Source organism: Serinus canaria, chromosome 2 (assembly GCF_022539315.1).
Source record: "Serinus canaria isolate serCan28SL12 chromosome 2, serCan2020, whole genome shotgun sequence".
Classification (NCBI taxonomy): domain Eukaryota; kingdom Metazoa; phylum Chordata; class Aves; order Passeriformes; family Fringillidae; genus Serinus; species Serinus canaria.
This window is the reverse complement of record NC_066315.1, coordinates 147,168,199-147,183,036: the sequence shown is the minus strand read 5'-3', so window position 1 is coordinate 147,183,036 and position 14,838 is coordinate 147,168,199. Positions and strand designations below refer to the sequence as shown.

The 14,838-nt window shown below is 38.8% G+C and overlaps 1 protein-coding gene across 5 annotated transcripts in view; it reads left to right on the top strand.

The window, feature by feature from the left end:
- The window catches only part of TRAPPC9 (trafficking protein particle complex subunit 9), a 450,102-nt gene that overhangs the window by 197,924 nt on the left and 237,340 nt on the right, over positions 1 to 14,838 (top strand). For all 5 annotated transcript variants that reach the window (XM_050970901.1, XM_050970902.1, XM_018914195.3 and 2 more), the window contains one exon: positions 10,615 to 10,768. In XM_050970901.1, the coding sequence (XP_050826858.1) occupies positions 10,615 to 10,768 (154 nt within the window). The remainder of the gene's footprint in view (positions 1 to 10,614; positions 10,769 to 14,838) is intronic.

Below are 14,838 nucleotides of genomic sequence, written 5' to 3'. Positions count from 1 at the left end.
AGTAGTCTGTCCTTTTGGGATGCTCTGGATCTGGAATTTCTATATTAAATTGCTCTTTGTAGATAGAAAAGAACATTTTTTTTTTTTAACTGTCAAATTGGCCCAAAGCTCTGTGTAGGTTAATGTCTGTGCCCTCTGTGGTTTTTGGGGGGTTCTGTCTTCTTTGCAGGAACTGGTAGCCTGATGGCACAAATAATTTTAAGATAAATCATGTTGGTGATCTATATAAAATGAATTTCAACTCTTCCATAAGCTGGAAGTGAAACTATGATAATTATGCCATTCTTTAAAGGCAGAGAATAAATCTGATTCCTAAACAGGAATTCAGTTTAAAATAGATGCCTAAATCTAGATATGCCTGTTTTTTTTATAGTCAGAAAAATCTAGTCAATGAGTGAAAAGTAGATGTAATTTTCACAAAAGAGATGGCAAAGAACTGTTTTCTATTTCAATATCTTTGAAATTTACCTCTCAGTTTCCTTTTTTTTCTGAAGGAATATTTGTGTGGCAGATGTTTAGATACCATCGTCTTCTGGACTTTTATGATATGTAAAGGAATATTACAAATAAAGAGAGAATAACAGAATGTTGATTAAATATTGATAAAAATTGTTTCTTAGTTCATAAAATTTAGATTTAGGTGATTGAAAAGACTTTTAAAATTTCAATGCTAAAAAGAATTATGACATAAACCACTTTCAATATTTAAATAATTTAAAACATTGCCAAAGCTTCTAAATACCACGTTAGTGTTTTACTTGAAATAATCCCTTCTTAGTTTATGAAGCATTATAAAGATTAGTCTAAAATCTCCATGTTTTTAAAGCTAGACAATTCCAAACAGTTATTTCAAGTAGATATGAAGAAATATTTAAATAAAAAGTTTTGTCACTTCTTTATCATGTAACTGTATGCCTCATTTTAAGAATAACACTTTCCCCTAAAAATCATGAAAATTCTGAAGAAGTTTTGTAGCAGAGTTCAAATTATACCTTCGGTGTAAACTTGTAATGGGAAGGTCATATTTTGGGGGTTTTGTTTTAAATTGTTCCACAGCTGGAGGCTTTGTGCTTGCCATGATAGGAAAGGATGCTCAGACAAGTTGATTTTTAAAACTGAGGTGTCTCAGACGCCATGAGCTGACTGCTCTTACCCTGTAGTTTCTATAGTTCCTTTGCCCTCACTTCCTCCAAATGTAGTGAAGAAATTCATTCTCATATAAGAGATTTGTGTATATGAAGTTGACAAGAAAAGTTGCTTTATGAGTGGCACCAAAGATCCTGGGTTTACCTCTGAGATCCTTTACACAGCTGCACATTCTGGGAGAGCTTCCCGAGCATGGCTTTGCTGACAGGTGGAATTTCCCTGGCCAAAATTTAGACTACTGTGTTCAAGCTATTTCTGAACCACAGGAAGCAGGAGTAAAAATCTGCTTGATCTCATTTGGCTTTGGTGGTTTGTTTGATTTGTTCTTTGAAGGTGGGTTGGTCACTGCCTGCACATCAGGCCCCGTGTGAGCAGGACCCATAGGCCATATATAATATGTGCTCTATGCCACCCTAACTGACCAAGGGAGGTTAATGGGGCAGGAAACTGCTCCTAAATGAGCACCATTCCATCACAATAATGAAATAAATCCTGAATTTCTAGCTGTAGTGTTCACATCTGAGTCTGGTGGACTTTTGGCTTTGCTGCCCTTTCCCAGGGGAGCTCAAGCTCAAGGCTCACTGAGTAGGAGGGCACCTGGCAGGGGAGTTGTGTGGGATGGTGATTTCTCCATGGGGAGTTTTGGCTAAAATAACAAGGTGTTTTAGAGCTGTGTTCATTTTCTGATAAACTGGTAAAGCACATCAGACAATTAACACAGCTCAGCAATACGTGGGGCAAAGTGTGAGAGGGTAAATCAGCATAAACATGAGATGAAAATGAAGCAACCCCAGCTCTGCATTTGGCTGAAGCTGCACCCAGGGCTGCCAAAGGCTGAGTGTAATGAGCAGTAGAAGCAGCACCTTGGTTTATTACCCATTATTATCTTCAGTTTAAAACGTTATCCCTTGTTCTATCACTACAAGTCCTGATGAAAAATCTGTCCCCATCCTTCTCATAACCCTCTTTTAAGTACTGAAAGGTGGCTTTGAGGTGTCCTCAGGGCATTTTCCTCTCCAGGGTGAGCAATCCCTGCTGGTTTGTTTTCTGAAAATAGCTTGTTTCTGAGCATGCTTCCAAACACACATACAGATGTCATTGCTGGTGAAAGCAATAAATAAACTTACAATATGTACAAAGATTTTTGTGGGGAAAAAAAAAAGGTTTAGGTGAAATTGTGTGTGGGTGAGTGAGTTGTGTATCATTTCTGGTATTAGTGCTGAGCAGTTGACTGCTCTGGAACCTGTGACACACGCTCACTGTGAGCTGAGATTTCTGGAGCATGATTAAAGCCTTTGTGCTCCCACTCCTGTCTGTGAACATTATTCCTGTCACTAGTTAAGAATAAGTTCTTTAGGTTGAACCTCATGGACCACATTGCTTTGCTGGGAGATGTTCACTGCTGTTCTTGTGCTTTGGTTTCTTAAACTGAGGATGTCCTGGCTGTTCCCCAGCTTTGCTCTTTGGCAGAGAGTCTTGATTTCCTTTTTTAAGTGTGGCATCACTCACAAAACTTGCATCTAGGACTTGAGAATCTGTAATAGAATCTAGAGGTGAAAAGAATCAATGTCTGTGGCAAAATAAATATTTTAAAGTCAATGGACTGGGTTAGCTTGAAACAATAGACTCTTCAAGAGACTCACCAAAGAGTGAGTGCTCTGAACAGAAAATGTGAAAGTTGCAGCTGTGATAAAATTATACAGCTTATACTGGGAAAACAGGGACTCGAAAAAGATTTGTTTGTTTATTACACTAAATCATCTTGAGATGAACTTCTGCTGCAGTGCTTTGGGAAAAGGGAAAATGTTACCTTTGTGTGTAAAAAGAGAAGACAAGCAAGTAGATGGTAAATTAATAATTAATTTTGAATGTAAAGTCTAATTGCATCTTGAAGTGACAGTCCATGGTGAAATGTGTATTCTTGCACGCTGAGCATTCATGCATCCTGTGATTCTACCCAAAAAATATTTGAATCACTTCCTTTGTGAAAAACTTACATTTTCCTTATGTTTTATATAAAGTTCTGTATCTCTGTCTTTTCCCTGGAGTAGTCACTAAGATGGACTCCTCTCATGTAAATAATTTCACAGATGTACAGGCTGTCCTGGGGGCTTTTGCCCCCTAGTTTGGTTTTTGAGCAGGATCTCAGCATCTTCTCTGAAGCAACCTTCCAGTTGTGTGCCACATGTCCCAGTCCTATTCCTTTAAAAGAGGAGCACTGGGAATTTTTCTTTTTTCTCATAGGTGAAAGTGAATTGATGCTCCAGGTTTCTCATGTGCAGGAGGCTGTGAGATCCCTCTGAGTGTTTTGGGGTGCTGCCCACCCCCAGCTCCACTCCAATCCTGCAGGGCTCTGGGACCAGCAAAAGCCATCAGTGCTGGGTCAGGTCAGAACCCAGGCTGGGAAATAATTCATGACCAGCATTTCTGGTTTCTTTGGGACATTCCAGGAGACATTTGGTGGTTTTGTCCCTCAGTGCTCAGTGTGAGAATGCAAATCAGATTTGCACCAGGTGAGCACCTGGTTTTCCTTCTTTCAAGGCTCCTTGGTCAAGATGCTTTGAACAGAAGTGCTGACCTCATTCCACTCTTATTTCTGCTGTTTGTATTTTGGGGTGGGCAATCTTCTCAGTCTTTTCCTGAGCAGATTCAGTCAGCTGGAGTGGTAACTGCATGACTGTGGAATTGAGGTTTTTTGGTTTTGTTTGTTATATCTGGCACAAAATTCCATGGTTTTAATTTGCATATGTTTTCTTCTGAACTTCCTGCCATATGAAGGCAATAATGAATTACACAAATGAGCAGCTGAATATGAACATATATATTTTGACATTTATTTCTCTGATTATTGGTATTCCACTGAGAGAGAGGTAGGAGGTACAGTATGGCTTTATTTTGGATAAAGAGAATTTTGAAATCCTTGTGTCGTTCAGCTGTGGTAAAGGGAGGATATTTAAATCAATCTTCAAGTATTACTGTACTTTGGATTTTCCAGATTTCCTAGAATGAAAGGCTATTGATTAATGATCCTTATGCCCCCTATGGAAATGGGTGTATTCATAAAGTAGGCTATAACCATAATTATTATTATTTTAAATTTCTTATTTCTTTAGGTAGCTAAAAGCTTTGTTGCATGGTGATTGCCATGGGAGCCCGACTTATTTAAATGGGCAAGTGAAAAAAGCAGCAAGTTGAAGTTAATTGTTCTGCCTCTTCATTTGCAGGTTATGGTTTTCAGATTTGGAGTTAGGAATTAAGAAGCTATATGCCCAGCATACATAGTATAATCACATTTAAGCAGAAGATTTATGTAGCCAACTATTTCTTATCACTGCTCTATTTTCTAATATTACATTATATCCAGTGGAACAATTCTTTCCTGGTTTAACTTTTTATTTTCTTTAATGTTGTAACTCAGATAAGTCTAAGCTGTTGAATATTCAGCACTAGAGTTCGACTTCTATCTCCTCTTCAATTATTTTAAATATATAATTATTTTCTAAATGCAAATTTTTAAATTTAATTGACCTTTCTCGAGATTAATACAAAAATTTATCTTCTGCTCTGCACGGTTCAGATATTAAAACCATCATTTTTCTTTCTGCAGTCAGCTTTAGGCCAGGAGGGAAGACCAGTACTTGTGGGTCACTTGAGCTTCTGAATTTTACAGTTGTGTTTTATAGTAGTGAATGAAATACAGATTGTACTTCTAAATCTGGCAAGTAATTACAAGTCAACACAAGGTGTATGTTATTTGCATTACTTTATGTTATTATTTCCAGCCAATGATACATATGTGTTCACCTCACAAGATATTTGATTCTTGAGGTCCCTCTTTGCCTGTAAATTATTATATACTGGGGCATCATGTCCAGTTAGGTACCAAATGCAGGACTTTTATTTAGGGTGGAATTCCATGCACCTGAAACATGAGGTTATACATTACAAGTGAGATTACACAATGAAAGAATCAGGCAAAATTTTAAGAGGAAACTTGCCTTATGCTTTTTTTTTTTTCTCCTCTTGAATGTGAGAACAAGAGTATCATCATCACTTCTTTTCCTGAAATTTAAAATCATTGAGTGTACAGGGACTCTTCATGCACATAATCATTCTGTATAAGTGGCAGTAACATGGTCTGGCATAGTGTCCCTACTGTCTACTTTATATAAGGAAGGAGGATGAACAGGAAACATAATATTGAATAAAGTCTCCAACTGCCTCCTGTCAGCTTCATTTTGGAAGCAGCTTGCAAACTCCTCTGTGGATGATAGTATTTAAATAGGTAGTTAGTCATGAGGAAGAGTTTTTGGGTTCTTGTTACATTGTTTTTTCCTAAGGATAATTAAATAAGGACTATCTCTATATTTTATTCTTCCAAGTTAAGCAGCAGTGTTTTATTTACTTAATGAAAGATGAAATCTACTTATACTGACCAGATTGCTGCTTTTCTTTTAATACCATGCCTGCTCTTAACCTTGTTTTATTTGGAGAGTGTCACATAATTAATTTCACTTTATAGATTCAGAGGAGGACCTGGAAAGATCTGAGGTGCATCACTGGTGGTTGGGATGTGCCTGGGTGTGGTATTCACATGCTCTCTGAACAGAGAGAAGCTGGGAGACAAGCAGAGGAGAAGGAAAACACAATTCCTATGTGTTGTGCTGAAGTAGAATGCAGCATGGAGATTGTTTACCCAAAGGGAGGATGTTTTATTCCCTTGGCCTGTCAGGGCCAGGTGTGTGTGGGACTGTCACGGGACAGTCACGAGAGAATCGGGGATGAGTGCAGCTCTGTGCAGTTGAGAGCAGAGTGAGTGCTTGGAGATTCAGTTTAGATAAAATGTACATAGTGGAGTATAATAAAATAATTCATCAACCTGCTGATGATGGAGTCAGACCCATCATTCTCTCTCCCCTTCACCTTCCCCTTCAAAGTTGTCTTTGGTTTGCAATACCTGGGCCCTGCCCAGGAGCAGGAGGCAGGAGTCCTGTCCTCCCAGGAGCAAAGGCAGGAGTTTGCAGCACGCCCAGTGATGCTCCCTTTCTCAGTTTTTCACCTATGAATTTTCTCTGCCAGTTGCCATTTCTGTGAAGCTGTCAGTGCTGCTTGGTTTTAAGTGGCACTGCTTTGGGAAAGGAGGATTTGAAGCCACTGGCTCGGGAGCAGTCGTGATGTCATTTGCAGGAAGTTGTTTTCCTGCCTGCAGATCCTTTCTGCTGAGTGTTTTGTTGTCAGGGAAGGGTAAGATTTCCAGTAAAGTTGCAGCTCTTTTTCTGAGAAGAGGTGAAATGAGCTGTCCAGTGCCTTTAGCAGCTCTGCACTGTGACTTTAATGGGACTTCAGGTGACTGTCATTGAGATGTTGGCTGTGCCATCAGGAGATTTGTCACTTTTTTCCCTGTAAGCCATCCTGACAGATGACGGGAGATGATACCTTGCAGACACATCATCAGCATTGCCAATGAGCTGACCTTCTCCTCTGCATCCATTTCATTTGTATTTGAATAATTTGCATCCCTGTAAGGGTGCTCAGTTGTCTGAGGAGCTGTCACAATGGCTTGGGCTGCTTTCATGACAAAACCCAGTAGTTTCAAAACATGGTTGTTTCATTATTCATGAAAACTGTTGTTGCTTGATTCCTCCTCCTGCTCAGACAAGTTTGGCCAGAGAGAAATGAGACCTGTTTTGCATTTGCAGAATTGGATATTTAATTTTTTTTCTTTCTTTCTTTCTTTTTTTTTCTTTTTCTTTTTTTTTTTTTTTCCACAATGCAGTGTTTTTATACAAATATCTCATTATTTATTGAAAACTCATCTAGTAGGAAATTTGGATAGCTCCCCATGAGGCAAAGAAGTTAAAATGGAATTCTAGTCCCTTTTCCTGGAACAAGTTTATTTCTGAACTTTTGAGTTTTAAGATCTCTGTTTTCCCTGATATGTAATTACTGTAAAGGGCAAGGAACAGGTGCCCTTGCACAATGTGAGCTGCCATTATCCTGGCTGTTTGCAACAAATTGAATGCCTGTTTCAGACTGAATTGTCTATTTTTGCCTTTTTCTTTATAGATCCATAGATTCTTGTATATCACAACAAGCAAGGACAAATTTGGGGAGAGTGCAGAGATCTCTTGACAGGAAACAAGTCACAAAGTAACTGCAGAAGACAGCAGAGAATGACTCCTTTGGCTAAAACACATTTCAGTCTCATTATTCCAATGCTGAGCCCAGTGACAAAGTTGGTGGTGTTCAGAAGGTTGCCTGTCACTGCCCTCTCCTTCCTCAGGGTGAGGTCCATATCTAGACATCACTTAAAAGTTGAAAAAGATCCTTTTCTTTTTAGCTAGTGGTTGTAAATCATTGTCCAGCTTATCCATTTTATCATTCCATCAGTTGGCTCCAGGAATTGTTCATCCCCTTGTTAACACCTCCCTGGGGAAATGCATCTCTTGAGATGGGAGAAATCTTTGTATTTAAAAAAGGAAGTGAAGAAGCTGAGTTTGAGTAGGGGTACATTTTTCAGGATGAATGACTGATTTAGGTTATGGTATTTATTTTTTGTTTTGATTCTTGTGCATAGCCTTCCCATGTACTACATGTTCCATAGGCTGAGGAAAAAATACTGAAGCAACATTACAGATAAAAAATGCAGAGACAAAACTTAAAATGGATTTTTTTAACACAAGAGAAGCAGAACATGCAGATACCTACAAGAAAAAGAGCAAGGATTTAATTCTGCTGTGCTTTGCTTTGAGAGGAATTATAGTCTTGAAACATTTTATTTTATCTCTGTTTATTGCTTTCATATATCCTACCTAGAGCTGTGTTCATAGTACTGTTTGGTGGGATATTTTTCTCTCTGTAGTTCTGTTTTACTCAGACTCCTCACTTACTTGCTGGCAATTGTGTCACTGGGGGTGTTTTTGTAGCTTCTCATGTGACATGAGGTGCCACTGTGCTAAATACAGGATAAACATTATAAATAAAAACATGGTTAGAAGATTTGAAAACTTAGTAGAATCTCTGAGTACTGAGAGCCCTGTTTACTAAAGTTTTCCATAACTTAGAGCTTAATAAAAGTTACTTCAAGCAGAAATGCACAATGGAGAGTTAAGAGCAGTCTAGGCTGTGTTCCTAAAGCTGATGTGGATTTATTGGAGGCTGTTGGGGTACAAAGTGCTTGCATGCATATTTAATTTCCAGACAAAAATTACTATACTGACCACAATGCCAGCAAGGATCCTTCAACAGAGGAATGTAATCTGAATGCTGCTGTTGCCTATTAAATATTGTTAGGCAGGAACATATTTCTCAGATATCAATCACTCAGAAAAGCACAACACTAATTAGATGGGAGCTGTTTTCCTGGTCCCTTCAGTGATGGATTCTAAATACTTGTGACTCTTCAGAAGCAAAGGCAATTTGTTAAAATATGGCTATAGGAAACAAACTATATTTCTGTGAGAATATCAGCATTATTGTGTATATCATAGAAATGAAGTACTGGGTTTGCGTCTGCTCTCGTACCACGGAGGGGTGGAGTGATCTTGGACACAAAGACTGTGAGATTTAAAATATTCCAGTTGTGTTGTCCATGTGCATTGCCTGTGCAAAATCCAGGAAACCCATCCTGCCATTGCAGAATCAAATCATGCTTCAATGCCAGTAAGAATTGATGTTAGTCATAGTTTCAGGCCTGGTAATTTTTTTTCAGAATCCACTCTTCAGATTGTATCTGGGTGTTTTTCATTATGGTCTTTATTTCTGGCTTGATTCTGGCAGTTACTGTGATCCACTTTTATAACTCATCTTTAGCTGTTGAATATGCCCAGCACTTGGTGGATTCTGCATGCAAATGAAGAACTTCTAATGATCTCTTACTGCATTAAAAATAGCCAGAACAAAACCCCCCCTTAGAGAGGAACAGATTAATTCCTCCGCCTTTGGGATGTGAGGATCAGCAAAGATGCAGGCTGCAGAAGTGGGAGCTTATAGAAACCTTTGCCTGAGTGCTGTATTTGAACTTTTTTTGTCATAAAATCATAAAATGTTTTGGGTTGGAAGGGACCTTAAAGGCCATTTAGTTTCACCCCCCTTCCATGGGCATGGACACTAGAATGCTGAAGGGGGAATTTCAGAAGCTTCTCCTGAGATATCAGTTTCTACTCGGTGTTGATAAAGCTTATTTGAATTCATCTTCCCACTGCAAACTTCACAAGCTCTAGATAATTCCTTGTAATTGCCATCTCTTTTCACCCAGTTTCTTTTGGGGTCAAGATTCTTTTGAATTAATGAGAATTATAGAAAATACTTTCTGGTCTGGAGGGATTTCAAAGCTCTTTCTTGTTGACATTTGTTACTGGTGTTTTCCTTTTGGCAACATTCTTGGAATATGTTTTCCTCCTTATATGGAGAAATAGCTAAAAGGATAATAGTAATCTTGTGTTTTGTGAAATGCCCTTCCCAGATTGCTTCTCAGTTTGCAGTTGCATTTCATCCTGAATGGTTTTCAAAGCTGTTGCTTGGTCTCCTTAAGTGCAAAGTCATCTCAAGAGCAATAAATTTTAATTCTTTCCTAATTATTTTTCTATTTCAGACAATTCAGGAAATTAAAGCTGTTTTGGCAGCATAGTATATTAGATCTTCCATAACCACATTTCATGTGATGTGAGCTGGTCTAAATTCCCTTTTCTATTAGATTAGTGATTATAATTTAACATATCAGTATTTAGTATGCATTATAGTGTACTATATTTAATTTGATTACCTTTTCTGCCTTACCGTACATTTAATAAAGCAATTATTTAACCATTTGCTACCAATGAATTCTACTGTGATATTGAAATTAATATGGTCTGTAATTCATGAAGATGCACAAAGCAGGAGAGAAGTGTCCAAGGGCCACATTAAGGCCCTGCTTCTGTGGTTATTTTGTTTTTCCTTCCTGAGTTTTGCAAGGAAAAGGGAGGAAGTTGCCTTGTGAAACCAATGGACTCTCCAATGTGTTACAGTTCACTTTAGGAGACACTTTCATATATAATATTCTGCTTCCCTTTTGTAAGGTTTGGTATTAATAACTTTAAATAGAATATAGTTCAGCTTTTGGCCCAGTCTTGTTGCTTTTTTCAGCAGGTCTTGAGCACCTACCAAGAGCAGGGGCAGGTGAAGCTCTGCAGAACCACAGTGAGGTCACCTGCTTGCAACTGCAAAATAAATGTCTTGTGCACCACTCACAAAGTCATTAAAATGTTGACTGATGATTTCTAAAACATTTTTACCATCAACAGGCTTAGACTTCTGTTTTCAGTAGCATAAACCATATGGTTTCTATATCATTAATTGCAGACTGGCTGCCACTGAAACCAGTATATTGATATTGTAGTGCCTGTGTTCACAGTGCTCTTCAGTTTCTGCAGAAATAACAGCAAGAATGATGTTGTTGGCTTTTTTCTTTCTTTTCCTTTGCTACAGCATGGCCATCCAAGTGGACAAGTTCAATTTTGAGAGCTTCCCAGAATCCCCCACTGATGGGGCACAGTTGGCAAATGCAAAGCAGCTGGAAGAAGAAAGGCAACAAGCAAGAGGCCTGGAGATTAACAGCAAGCTGGATATTTGCTGGAAAATTATATCCTTTCATAAATACTTGCTTTAAAAGTATATAAATAGATGCCCTCTGATACATTTTATTTTATAATTCAACTCACTTCGTGGCAGTGTTACTGAAAAAAAAAGTAATTAGAACTGTGAAGCTTATCATAATTATAGACTGTTTAAGGTTAATTGTGCTGTATATTATTTAGGCAATGCTTGGGTCATCCTATAATGGCTTTTTCTGAGTCACTGGGCATGTCATAAATCCTGTGTGTTTTTCCCAGCTTTTAGGGAACTGAGGAAGTGTAGTTAGGATTGCTGAGTAGTAGATTCATGGGGTCACATTTTTCTATTCTCCCCCACACTGAGTAACTGAATCATGAAGAAATCAATGAAGCTGGATTTAGAGAGTTTGCATATATTTAATTAAATTTGTGTAAATTAGAACATATTAGAATAAATTATTTCCAAGTCCTGTCTATAGATTTAGTAATGTATCTAATCTTAGGTAGCTTTTTAAGGCTTAGACAGGACTTGTGTGATGACTTAGTCATTCTAAACATAAAATCCCCACAATAATTCTAAATGCAGTAAAATATTGCCTTATGATTATTAATAAGAAATAGCATTCAGTTTAGAGTTAAAATAAACCAATGGTGTTGCTATAAATTTCGTGATTGCTATAAAAAATCTTGTGCTTGCCTTGTCAAAAATACACTTTCTCATGATTTTCTTCAGGAAACATTCTGTACAGTAAACAGTCCCCCAAGCCATGTGATGGCACTCAGCACTTCCCTGGAGATTTATATTTTTCACTCAGATCATCCTCAAATTCACATGATAGGGGGTGGCAGAAGATGAGAGAATAATGGCAATCAAATCATGCTTGATCTGTTTGTAATTTTAATTACACTTCAATCCAGTGATCTGAAATGAGGTTTCATTACTAATTATTGTGAGGAAGAGCTTCTGTACTGTGAAGGTGGCTGAGCACTGGCACAGGCTGCCCAGAGAGGCTCTGGAGTCTCCTTCCCTGGAGATACTCAGGAGCTGTCCTGGACCCAATCCTGTGCTCTGGAGACATGAACAGGATCATGTTCATGCTTGAACAGGGGATGGACAAGATGACCTCCAGTGGTCCCTTCCAACCTTAACCACCCTGTGGTGATTAATTCAGATCAGGATTTGTCAAAGGCAAGGCTGGAGACATAAATGAGATTTCTAATGCCTGGTTCAGTCCAGACTCCCCAAGCAACGTTTCAGAGAGCTCCTTTTGTGCAAAAAATGTCAATATTTAACCAGAACTCACTTAGAAAATGTCTGTGTTATGGGAAGATATAAATATTCTGTGATAGCACAGATGAATTCTTACACTGGAATTGAGTGCACAGTTGTAATCATTTTGTCAAGGTGTAAAAATTCATCCTCACTCATTCCAGTTGCTGGGCAACACTGTTTACATCCATTCTGGGTTCTGGATTTAACCCCAGTTTTGATCCTAGAACCATTGTGGCTGACATGAAAGTCAGTACCTTAGACACCACTAGAACAGTGTGTGGGTTCTGTGTGCTAAATTCAGTGCAACCATCAGTTTCTGTATTTTTAATATTTGTTATGATTTTTCTCTCTGTTCCAGGAAGTAAAACTCATTAATTCATGAAAAGCAACAAGTTTCAGATGTGCTTGAAAATCCTTGAAGAAATGAGTGCATTCTTTTCCAGGTGTCTTGTCCCAACTAGAGTTAGTCTTTCCCATAGCATTGTAGAATCATCAGTGTTGGAAAAGTTACCAAAATACCTCCAAAATCGTCATGTCCAAACTTGGACCAAATACCACCCACTAAACCACAGCACTGAGTGCCACACTGAGTCCTTTCTTGAACACCTCCAGGGATGGTGGCCCCACCACCTCCTTGGGCACTCCCTCCAACCCTTTCCATAAAGAAATTCTTCCTTATGTCCTACCTGAACATCTCTGGCTTCATCCTTTTATTTCTTGCAGCAATATTTAGATGTGAACCAGTCAATAAAAAAATATTCTTTTCTCCATTCTGCTAAGTATAAGAAACTTGGTTTCTGAGATATTTTTCTCCCATCAGAGTAATTGGACACAGGTCAGGAGAGTTTATACTGATGGACAGACAGGCAGAGAAATGGATGGATAGTTCAGCTGCTTTAGCCTTGTTTTCTTCAGGAGTCAGCCTCAGTGCAGCCACGAGAGGAAAAGAATTTGCAAAATGACAAAGGGATAGAATTGCTGATATTTGCCCCTAGAGGAGGCATTTTCAAGTCTCTTGAATGGTAATGCCAAGAGATCCCTTTGTTATCCATCATCTCTGTGTGCATGGCATGGGAAGGGGATGGGCTGAGGTGAGTTAGTGTCACAGAATCTGCCCTGAGGTGTGGCCATGCCAGATGCTTATACCAGGACTTGCAAAAGCATGTGGAGGAGAAATTAGAGTGTGCACAGGGAATTGTTAGGAAAGGAGGGATGAGACAATTGAAAGCTTTTTGACCAAGGACAGAGTTGTCCAACAGAATGAGGTGCTGTGTGTTTGTTACAGACCACCCAAAGCAGAAGCAAAGCTGGATGAACTTTTCTTTAAGGACTGGAAGAAGTCATCCAGTTGCAGGTGAGCTTATTTCTGAAACCCTTTCAGGGCAGTTTTTGTGTACAGGTGTCAGATGGTTTGATTTGGTAGGTGCTGTGGGGGATCTGCTCCCTGAACAAATGATCCAGCTGGAGTGTTTGAAGTTTGGCTGCAGCTGTCCTGAGATGATGGAGCACAATATCCTGAGGGAAGTGAGGAAGGCACATGGCAGGACAATGACTCTGGACTTGAGCAGAGGAGACTTTGGGGAAGGCAGGATTGGAAGGGACTCTGGATCTGGTCCCAGTGAAGCTTCTGGGCCTCCAGGAGCAGCCTCCTCAAAGCCTGGGAGTTACAGCAGTCAGCAAAGTTCATCTGACCCTTGGAGCAAGGTGTGTCATGAGGAGACTGCTAAATTCCAGTTAGGTACTAGGAAAATTCCTTTTCACAATGAGGCTACTCAGATACTGGACCAGGTTGTCCAAAAGTGCTGTAAAATTGCTGTCTTTGAAGATGTTAAAAAATCCTGGACAATGCCTTGAACAGCCTGGTGCAATTTCAGTATTTTCCATGCTTCGAGCACAGGGCTGGACAGTGACTGGAATTGCCTTTCAATATAAATTATTCTGTGATTTGTGCAGCTGGGCAGAGGGCTGGGTCAGAGAATGACTTCTGAAAACTCAGCTCTTTCCTTCATCCATCTTCTGCTATCCCCAGGTTTGATTGCAGCCAGAGAAATTTTCTAATGTACTGTGAAGGAATTGCTATTTCAGTGAAATGAGACTTTAACATTCTGGGGTCATTTTCTTGAAAATATTCTAAACCTGGCCCTAACAGCCTTTCAAAAAGTGAGACAGACTTCCAGTGCCACCTTAAATATCATGTTCCATATTTAACTTTTCTAAGACTCAGACTTTTTTCTTCTTACTTCAGCCTTAATATCTGTGATGTATAGGAAGTCTGTCTTATTTGCAATGTTCCCTTACATTTTTTGAATTGCATTTTGTGCTCCTTCCTCAGTTTGTTTACCATATTTAAACCTAATTGCCAAAATTTTCTTTCAAAGCACATTTTCTTTTAGTCATATTGCTGATTTTATCCTGCACTATAGGTCTATTTTTCTCAATATGTGGGTTCCAAAGCTGGAGGCAATACTGCAGGTGAGATTTCTCACAGAATAAGATTGGACCTTCCAGGTTTCAGAGATGATGTTTTCTCTGAGAACTATTCTTTAATATTTTATTTTTTTTGCATGTGGTTCAGCATAACTGACTGAATTATTATTCCCAACTTTCATTTATCAATTTGTTGATTTCTTCTAGGGTGGCACTTGAAACTTTTCGTCACTTCATCTCAATGATCTTCATAAATTCCACTCACTTATTAGGTTTGTGAACACTACCATCTTTTCCAAATACATTAAAATTATAAATGTTTTTGTGTTTCAGCATGGAAGCAGCCAATCAGGATTTTGAAATTATCATCTATCAGACAGAACCTTGAGTCATCTCATT